The sequence below is a fragment of the Lipotes vexillifer genome, unplaced genomic scaffold (assembly GCF_000442215.2).
Source record: "Lipotes vexillifer unplaced genomic scaffold, Lipotes_vexillifer_v1.1 scaffold1011, whole genome shotgun sequence".
NCBI lineage: Eukaryota > Metazoa > Chordata > Mammalia > Artiodactyla > Lipotidae > Lipotes > Lipotes vexillifer.
In genome coordinates, this window is record NW_006787698.1 from 2,344,383 (window position 1) to 2,354,727 (window position 10,345).

General features: G+C 50.5%; 2 protein-coding genes across 2 annotated transcripts in view; both read right to left on the reverse strand.

Annotated features, from left to right (window-relative positions):
- Positions 1-61, reverse strand: part of KHSRP (KH-type splicing regulatory protein) — a 10,064-nt gene extending 10,003 nt beyond the window's left edge. Inside the window, exon 1 of the mRNA XM_007460737.1 lies at positions 4-61. Within this exon, the coding sequence (XP_007460799.1) occupies positions 4-61 (58 nt within the window). The remainder of the gene's footprint in view (positions 1-3) is intronic.
- A 2,238-nt stretch (positions 62-2,299) lies between these two features.
- On the reverse strand, positions 2,300-8,504 carry SLC25A41 (solute carrier family 25 member 41). Its single transcript, XM_007472251.1, is given in 5 exon segments — positions 2,300-2,472; positions 3,499-3,646; positions 3,867-4,028; positions 6,903-7,010; positions 8,478-8,504. Coding segments are annotated over 5 exon segments (618 nt in total).
- Positions 8,505-10,345: the final 1,841 nt, after the last annotated feature.

Genomic DNA, 10,345 nt, shown 5'->3' on the forward strand with positions numbered 1-10,345 from the left:
CGCCCCCGCCGGCGGGTGGCGGCGGCCCGGGCGGGGGTCCTCCCGTGCTGTAGTCCGACATGGCGCGGCGGGGCCGGGCCTGGCGCGGAGGCTGAAGCTGAGGAGGCGGCGGCGGCAGCAGCGGCTCAACGCGGGAACAAGGCCTCGCTCCACACGGCCGCGGAGCACTCTGGGAACCCAGCGGCTGGAAAGACGACGAGGGGGGAGAGGGACGCCCCCTCCCGACGCCGGCTTGACGGACGGCGCCGCCGGGCCAATGGAAGGCGGCTGCTGCTCCCGGGACACCAATCACGGGCTCTGGAGGCGAGCGGCCAATCGGAGTGCCGCGAGGGGCAGTGGGCGGGAGGCGCCGCGAGATCGACAGCTTTCCGAGGCAGTGGGCTGCGGGCTGCCGGCGCTGGGAGGGCAAATCGAGGAGATCCGAGAAGACCCGAGGCCCAATGAAGCGGGAGTTCCAGAATCGGTGGGCGGCTTCAGAACCGGATTGATGGCTCCGAAGAGTCAAGTGGACAGGAAGGAGGGATCTGGCGAAAGGCTTCTTTGAACGGCTGGGCGGGCGTCCGGCGAGATAGTCGTCTACGCAAGCCAATGAGTACACATGGAAGGAGGTTTTTACAGAGATTGGCAATCAACGTATCCAGTCTCTGACGAGATCTGTGTGACGCGCTTGCGTTTGGACTGAATTACTTTCGGTCTTAACCAGAATCCTTTTCTAGTCCTGTCTTCTAAGCCAGTGGTTGAGTGGCGGGGGCGGGCGTAAGGTGACTGACACCTCTCCGGACAAGTGGCAATGAAGGAAATAAAGGTGCTTCGTTTTGGTGGGAGCCAGTGGAAGCGCAGCTGCATTGGGGCGGAGCCGGCCACCAGACGGCGGGAGGGGATTAGCCGTAGCCGGAGTGAATGGCAGCCGACGTGGGCTTTGGCGACCGGCTGCCGGAATTCAGGCCTGACGTCTGGGTTAGCGCCCCAGGAACCTGGCTGGGTAGGCCATGCACGTGGCCTGCTTGAGGCCTTGGAGACGGGTGCTTCCGGGGGTGGGGTGGCCCCAAAGCAAGAGGAAACCGAGGGATCCTCTGTACCCCCTTTCCTCCCTCCACCCAGGGATCTAGAGCCCCCACTTCTCTTCCAGCACTCACGGACCCAGCTCTCCTCCCGAACTCCAGGGTCTAGGGCCTTGGGTTTCCTCCCAGGACCGAAGGATCCCAGACTCTAATTCCACACCCCACACCCGCTTCACATAAGGTCTTTGGATCCGAGCTCCAAGCTCTGATCCTAGGCCCTCAATTTCTCTCCTAGACCTAGGCATCTTCCAGGCTTCCAATTCCCATTCAGGACCGAGGGGCCCAAGGTACCCATCCCCGCTCCAGGACCCAGGGATCCAGATACCCAGCTCCTTCTTAGACCCAGGGTATTCCAGGTTCCCAGCTTACCCAATGGACCCAGTTATACCGGGTACCCAGCTCTTATCCTAGACCCAGGATTCCAGGTCCCTAGCTCACTTCCTGGAACCAAGGACTCCAGGTCCCTAGCTTTCTTGCTGGACCCAGGGAGTCCTAGTTCTGTCCTAGACCCAGAGATTCCAGATAACCAGCTCCTCTCTCGGACCCAGGTATAACAGATCCCCAGTTGCCCTCCTGGACCCAGGTATCCCAGACATGTCCAGCAGAAACCATCACTTTATTCCTGGTTGTCTCCACATTCACCCTTTTGCCCTGGAACAAGGACAAGTCACAGCGAGTCAGACTGGAGTCCAAACTAGTCCCAGGCTGCACCCTGGGGAGGAGGCTCCAGGAATCTTTTTTTTTTTTTTTTTAAGTTATTTATTTAATTATTATTTCTGGCTGCGTTGGGTCTTTGTTGCTGCACACAGGCTTTCTCTAGTTGCGACGAGCGGGGGCTACTCTTCGTTGTGGTGCATGGGCTTCTCATTGCGGTGGCTTCTCTTGTTGCAGAGCGCGGGCTCTAGGCACGCGGGCTTCAGTAGTTGTGGCACACGGGCTCAGTAGTTGTGGCTCGCGGGTTCTAGAGCACAGGCTCAGTAGTTGTGGCACATGGGCTTAGTTGCTCCGTGGCATGTGGGATCTTCCTGGACCAGGGGTTGAACCCATGTACCCTGCACTGGCAGGTGGATTCTTAAACTCTGAGCCACCAGGCAAGTCCCTCCAGGAATCTTCTGACCCAGGCCCCCAGCCTCCTTCTGACAAAAACCACCCTGGGTTCCAAGCCTGGAGGGTTCTTTGGGGCCAGGGGACACTGGATCCTCCTGTCCATTTCTGCCCAGGTATGCCTAATTCACTGCTTAAATGCCCAGGGTCTTCTTCATGGCTTCGTACACCACGTAACTGATGCCACCTGCTGGCAACACCTTCAGTGACGTGGCGGTCATGCCTCGGTACAGCCCCGGGCAGCCCTGCTGGGCCAGGATCCGCTGGAAGACTCCGTGCATGGTGAGGTTCGAACCCTCCACGGTGTCTGCGGGGACAGAGGCAAGCTCAGAGCCTGGGCCAGAGATGACTGGGCATTCTGGAGGGGGGCGCGGGCTGGAAAGTTGTCGGGGGCAGTGAAGCCAGGAGCAAGGGGTCTGGGTGTCAGTTGGAAAGAAGTTTGGAAGACTTTTAGAGGAAATTGGTCAGTTTGGGGAGAATGAGGGGCAGGAATTTTCAGGATTGTTGTAGGGAACATCTTAGAAAACATTCCAATTTCTAAGATCTGCTAGAGATTTGGGTATCGTGGTAAGGGATAGTTTGGGGACATTTTCAAGATCAGGGTGGTGGGCTAAGGACCTGTTTGGATGTTTGAGGATTTGTTTAGGGGTTTGAGAGCCCCTTTGGGGGGTGGTCACATTTGGGGAGTTCCCAGGATAGTGCAGCAGGTGGTTATGAGTTTGGGGATGTCTCAGAGTCAGATTTGGCAAATTTAGAAACGGTTTGGCTTCTGGAGTCAATTGAGGGCTGGGTCCGATGTGGAGAAGTTGGGAGGTCATTTGGGGAGTATATGTCTTGAGGTCAGTATGGGGGCCTGAGTCACATTCAAGGAGGTTTGTGGGAGTCATTTGGGAGCTGGATGTTCGTTCTTTTTGTTGTTTTTTTTTTGCGGTACGCGGGCCTCTCACTGTTGTGGCCTCTCCCGTTGCGGAGCACAGGCTCCGGATGTGCAGGCTCAGCAGCCATGGCTTACGGGCCCAGCCACTCCGCAGCATGTGGGATCCTCCCGGACCGGGGCACGAACACGTGTACCCTGCATCGGCAGGTGGACTCCCAACCACTGCGCCACCAGGGAAGCCCTGGATGTTCGTTTTAGTGATGTGCAGGGTTAATTGAAGGGCTGAGATCAGATTTGGGGGTGAGTGTAAGTTTTGGTGGATTCAGGGGTCAGCAGAGGTGGCCAGGATCAGATATGGAGAGTTTAGGAGTCAGTCTTGGGGGGGGATGAGAAAGTTCAGAGAGCAGAGGCAAGGTGGGGAGGGGCATGCAAGGTCGCCTCTAGGGCCAGGCTGACCTTGGGCTTGCATCCTGGTGCGCACCGAAGTCAGTGGGTAACTGGCCATCTGGCCATAGGTTGTGGACAGTGTCACAGACGACAGACTGACCAGGCCACTGGGGTCCTCCATGTCCCTGCCTGATTTCAGCCAGAGGCACCTGAGCATCTACAAGAGAAAAAGGACAGGAGAGGGACTTCCCTGGTGGGCCAGTGGTTAGGACCCCATACTTCCACTGCAGGGGCACGGGTTCGATCCCTGGTTGGGGAACTAAGGTCCCACATGCCACGTGGCCAAAAAAAAAAAAAAAGAAGAAAAGGCCAGGAGGAAGCTCTCTACAGGCCTGGGTTCACGCCGCCCCTGACACGCCCCTCTGCGGGACCCACACCTAGTAGACAGCCAGGTCGGTGCAGGCGTAGGGAATGATGCCAAGCATCAGGTAGCCGCGGTAAAGGATGCGGGTGCCCTTCTGCTCCACGATATGCCTGGCGCAGTCCAGCAGCCCCTTGTACTGGCCAGTCCGGCACAGGGTCAGCCGTGTCTTCAGCACCTGGGGAGGATGAGGAGTGAGGTGGCTTGTTTGATCTAATCCTCTCAGTGACCCCCAACCATGGCCACTGTCCCCATCTACACAGGAGGAAACTGCTCAGGAACGCACACAGCTGAGTTTCAAACTCAGATGCCTCGGCCTGTATGTGCTCTCAGCCCAAGAGGGTGAGGAAGGGACTTCCCTGGCGGTCCAGTGGTTAAGCTTCCGCACTTCCACCGCAGGGGATGCGGGTTCGATCCCTGGTCGGGGAACTAATATCCCGCAGGCCACGTGGCGTGGCCAAAAAACAAAAAAAAAAAGGGCGAGGGAAGAGATGTGAGCCGGGTGGGGTCTGCTGCAGCTCTGCCCTAATGCCAGACAACTGTAGTGCCATGCAAGTGTGGACCCCAGGTAGCCAGATCTGCCAATTTTCTGAAAGAAGCCAGTTACTGGAATTTTTATGAAATACCCCAATATCAAAATATTGGCAGCTCTACAGTTGTGCAAAAGACAGCACACCGAGTGTGGTAGGCAAAATTCTAAGGTGGTCCGCAAGATTTCCATCCCCCTGATAGCATCATCTATTTAATGCCCTCCCTCCTGCCCTTGAGCTACTGAAGCTCGCATGCCTAGAGACCTGTGAATGTGATGGGCTGTCACTCCCCTCGGTCAGGTTACATATGACAAAGCTGAAGGGATTTTGCAGATGTAATAAAGCCCCTAACCAGTTAAGTTAATCAAGAGAAATCGTCCTGGGTGGGCCTGACCCAATCAGGAGAGCCCTTTAAAAGAGAGTCTATTGCTGGAGACAGAAGGCGTCAGAGAGATTGGAAGCATCAGAAACACTCTTGGGTTGTGTCTTTTCTTTTTTATTATGCCGTGCCACAGCTTGCGGGATCTTAGTTCCAGGGATCGAACCCGGCCCTCGGCAGTGAAAGTGCAGAGTTCTAACCACTGGACCATCAGGGAATTCCCTCAGGTTGGTCTCAAACAAGCAAACTGTTATGAGGAGGATCACATGGCAGGAAGCAGTGGGTGGCCTCCAGGAGCTGAGGACCTCGGTCCTACAATCATAAGAAAATGAATCCCGCCAACAACCAGGGAGTTTCGCAGAGGACCGCAAGCCTCAGATGGGTTCATTGGTAGCCCATTTGACACCTTGATTTCCACCTGATCAAACCCTGAGCAGAGGACCCGACTAGCCAGTGCCCAGACGTGACCCACAGAAACAATGAGATAATAAATCTGTATCATTTTAAGCTACTGAGTGCAGTAATTTCTTATGCAGCAATCAAAATCAAAAACACTTCACAGATGCAAACTATTGTATACAGAATGGATAAACAGTAAGGTCCTGCTGTATATAGCACAGGGCACTGTATTCAATGTCCTGTGATAAACCATAATGGAAAAGAATATATATATAAAAAAGAATGGGGACTTCCCTGGTGGTGCAGTGGTTAAGAATCCGCCTGCCAATGCAGGGGACACGGGTTCGATCCCTGGTCCAGGAAGATCCCACATGCTGCGGAGCAACTAAGCCCGTGCACCACAACTACTGAGCCTGCACACCACAGCTACTCTAGCCCACATGCCTAGAGCCCATGCTCCGTAACAAGAAGACAGTGAGAAGCCCGTGCACCGCAACGAAGAGTAGCCCCCTCTCGCCGCAACTAGAGAAAGCCCATGCTCGGCAATGAAGACCCAAAGCAGCCAAAAAAAAAAAAAAAAAAAAAACAACAACCAGTCAAGGGCAAGAATTATGTGGAGAAAACTTTAAAAGACCATTAAAGGGCAAAAAAAGAGACTTGAACAAATGGAAATGTTCTCGGATATGTAGAACCGATATCATAGGGATGGCAATAATCTCTAAACTCAACTATGAACTGAACATCATGCCAGTAAAAAACAAATACCAGTAGGTTATTTTGTGTTCTGAACAAGGTGCATTGCTTCTGAAGTTTGAATGGAAAAATTCAACAGAGAATAGCTTGGAAAACTGATAAAGAAGAGAAGGGGTGGAAAATAATAAGACATAATATCAAGCCTCAAAAATTAAACACGGGGCTGGGACTTCCCTTGTGGTCCAGTGGTTAAGACTCCACGCTTCCAGTGCAGTGGGTGCAGGTTCAATCCTTGGTCGGGGAACTAAGATCCCACATGCCACGTGGTGCAGCCCAAAAAAGAAAAAATGGTGGGGCAAAACTATATAGACAGTAACATGATCAGTGGTCTCCAAGGGCTGGGGGAAGGAGGGAGGGGTTAATAGGTGTAGTACAGAGACTTTTTACGGCAGTGAAATTATCCTGTGTGATGCTATTATGGTGGCTACTTGTCAAAACACATAGCAAGTACAACACAGAGGGCGAACGCTGATGTCAACTCTGGGCTTTGGTTAATAATAATGTATCAATATTGGCTCATCAGTTGTAACCAAAGTACCACCGAAATGCAAGATGTTAATGATAACAGAAACTGTGTATGTGTGAGAGGTATATGGAAACGCTCTGTACTTTCTGCTCAATTTTTCTGTAAACCTAAAACTGTGCTACAAAATAAAGTCTAGTCATTAAAAAAAAAATTAAAAGATAGTAGTGCATGAAGAGACCCCAGAGCGACAAGAAGAGAAAGGTCAGAAATAAACCCAAATATATACAAATATAGGTAATTTACCCAATTTAGTAAATTACAATGGTGGCGTCTTGGGTCATTGCTGGGGGAAAGGAGAGGACCCATTCAGTGAATAGTGTTGAGGTCACCAGGTAGCCATCCGGAATACAAGTTTGATACATATCTTACATGAAGAGGGGGAGGGGGAGGGGGAGGGGGAGGAGGAAGCAGTAGCAGCTACCACCTCATCATGTTTCATCTTCTACGGGGCAGATATTCTCTTACCTCCATGGGGTCGATGAGCATCTGGGAAGTGGCCACAGCCAGGGAGCTGGCAAGGAGTCGTTCCTGAAAGGGTGGGGACTCATGCACTCCGCAGAAGTAATTCTTACACTGGGACAGGAGAGAGGAAAGTGAGAGAATAACTAACCTTCCTTCCTTCCTGAAACTCATCTGGGGGAAGAGGTCTGGGACCCGGAGGATGAACATATGTCTTGGATAAGGATCTGGGCTCTGGGGGTCGTGGGTACAGGAGAGGTGAGGGCTTGAGGGTGGGGCAGACCATCCTCCCACCTGCTTTGAGGATGGAGGAGGGGGCCACGAGCCATGGAATGCAGGTGGCCTTTAGAAGCTGGAAAAGACCAGTTAGCAGATTCTCCCCTGGAGCTTCCAGAAGGAGCCAGCCCTGCTGACAGCTAGATTGTAGCCCAGTGAGATCCGTGTCAGGCTTCTGACCTCCACGATAATATTTTAAGCCACCAAATTTGTGGTCCTTTGTTACAACAACCATAGGAAACTAACACAGTATGTATTGTTGTCATGGCAAGAGGAGATGGAAGTGGGGGAGAATGGGAAGGCTCTGGAGCTCTGGGAGAGAGAGACACAGTTAGTCCCCGAAGTAAGACAGGCATAGGTTTGGAGTCAGATGGACCTGTGTTTGAATCCCGTCTCAGACACTTCTTGCTGTGTGACCTTGGGGTACCTGCTTTTTTTTTTTTTTTTTTTTAAAAAATCATATTTTAAGCCACCAAATTTGTGGTCCTTTGTTACAACAACCATAGGAAACTAACACAGTATGTATTGTTGTCATGGCAAGAGGAGATGGAAGTGGGGGAGAATGGGAAGGCTCTGGAGCTCTGGGAGAGAGAGACACAGTTAGTCCCCGAAGTAAGACAGGCATAGGTTTGGAGTCAGATGGACCTGTGTTTGAATCCCGTCTCAGACACTTCTTGCTGTGTGACCTTGGGGTACCTGCTTTTTTTTTTTTTTTTTTTTAAAGAATCATCTTTTTTAAAAAAAATTTATTTATTTTTGGCTCCGCTGGGTCTTTGTTGCTGCGCGCGGACTTTCTCTATTTGCGGGGAGCGGGGGCTACTCTTCGTTGCGGTGTGCGGGCTTCTCATTGCGGCGGCTTCTCTTGCTGCGAAGCACGGGCTCTAGGCACGCAGCCTTCAGTAGTTGTGGCTTGCGGGCTCTAGAGCGCAGGCTCAGTAGTTGTGGCGCACGGGCTTAGTTGCTCCGTGGCATGTGGGATCTTCCCGAACCCATGTCCCCCGCATTGGCAGGCGGATTCTTAACCACTGCGCCACCAGGGAAGTCCCGGGGTACCTGCTTTACTTCTCTGAGCTTCAGTTTCCCCAGCTGGAAATTGGAAGTAATGAGTAACTCTACCAAATAGCATTGTCATAGGATCCAATGAGAGTCTTTGTTGGGAGCATCTCCATCCTCAAAGTTGTTTGATCAAAACCCTTGATGTCATCCTTGATTCCTCCGTTTCTCTCTTACACACAGTTTGTCACTAAATCCTGTGGGCTTAACCTTCAAAGTATATCCAGAATTTGGCTGCTTCTTACCATGTACGTGGCCACCACCTTGGTCCAGCCCCATCGTCGCTCACATGGACCAGTGCAGTGGCCATCACCCCAGTTCCCCCAGCTCCTGCCCTCGCCCTTCACAGTCTGTCCTCCCCTCAGCAGCCATCAGAGGGCGCCTGTGAGCACCTGAGTCAGGTCCCGCCCTTCTCTGCCCACAGTCCTGTAGGCTCCAACTCCTGTGGGTAAAAGCCCCAGTTCTCCCCTTGGCCCAGAAGGCCCTGCAGGACCTGCCCTGTCCTCTCTCTGCCCTCACCTCCTCCCTCTCTCCCCATCACTCACGCTGGCCTCATGGGCCTCCTTGTTGTTCCTCCAACACACCCAGGCATGGTACTACCCCAGGACCTTTACACTGGCTGTTTACTGTCTGGCATGCTGTTTCCCTAGACATCCCCATGACTCCTTTTTTTTTTTTTTTTTTTTTTTTTGGATTGTGGGATCTTAGTTCCCCAACAAGGGATGGAACCCAGGCCATGGCAATGAAAGCACCAAGTCCTAACCACTGGACCACCAGGGAATTCCCAAATCTTTTTTTTTTAAACCATCTTTAAATCTTTATTCAAGCATCACCTTCTCCCTGACACCTTCTCTGACCACCCTACTTAAAATTTAAACTCAGCCCTGCAGTATTTCTCATCCCCCTTGCCTCCTTTGTTTTTCTCCATAACACTTTTACTATCTACACTGCTACATATTCACTCACTTGTGTCACTCCTTCATCTCTCCCCACTGGAATATAGGGTCTATGAGAGCAGAGATCTTTGTTTGTTTCATTCACTTCTGTATCCCATGTCCAGAACTGGGTCTGGCATAAAGTAAGTGTTCAACACATATATACATTAAGGAGGGCTTAGCACAGAGTGAGGGTACAGTGGACATCTTTAAAGTGTGGGTGGGGAAACTGAGGCTTAGAAAGGGGAAAGCAGCCTGTCTGATGTCACACTGCATGTCAGCAGAGCCTCCTAAATCCCAAACACAGTGTAACGGTTTAAAAGAATGTGGACAATGTATAACAGCAACTAACATAATGTTTAGGTCAATTACACTGCAGAAACAAACAAATGCATAGAAAAAGAGATCAGATTCCTGGTTACCAGAGGCAGGGAGTGGGAAGAGTGGGAATTGGATGAACGTGGTCAAAAGGTACAAACTTCCAATTATAAGATAAATAAGTATGAAGGATGTAATGTACACATGATAAATATAGTTAACACAGCTGTATGCTATATATGAAAGAGAATAAATCCTGAGTTCTCAAGAAATATTTTTTCTATTTCTTTACTTTTTAATGAAATAATTTTTAATATGAGATGATGGATATTCACTAAACTTATTGTGATAATCACTTCGTTATGCATGTAAATCAAATCATTATGTTGTACACCTTAAACTTCTACAGTGCTGTATGTCAATTATATCTCAACAAAACTGGAAGAAAAAAAAAGAGTGTGGACAAGAAAATGAATGTTAACAGGCACAATTAAATAAAATGAAGTGGTAGGACTCAATGCTGGCATGGCTGCATTAAAACTGGTAATGCTAATTCCTTGTTGGTGGCTGTGTATATTGCATACAATTTTTCCAGTGACATGACCCTGATATAGTCATATCCTTTGACCCAGAAATCCCACTTCTGGGCATTGATCATTAATTCAAAGGAAGTAAAAATACAAAATAGTTAGCAAGGCTTGATCCCTTATCTGGGTGTGTGAAAAATCATATCTATATATGTGTATATGTATCAGTTAGCTACTGCTGCATAACAAATCACCCCCTCCCCAAACATAGCAGCTTAAAACATGAGCAAGATGGTAGCTTCAATATCTTTTTTTTTTTTTTTTTTTTTTTTTTTTTATA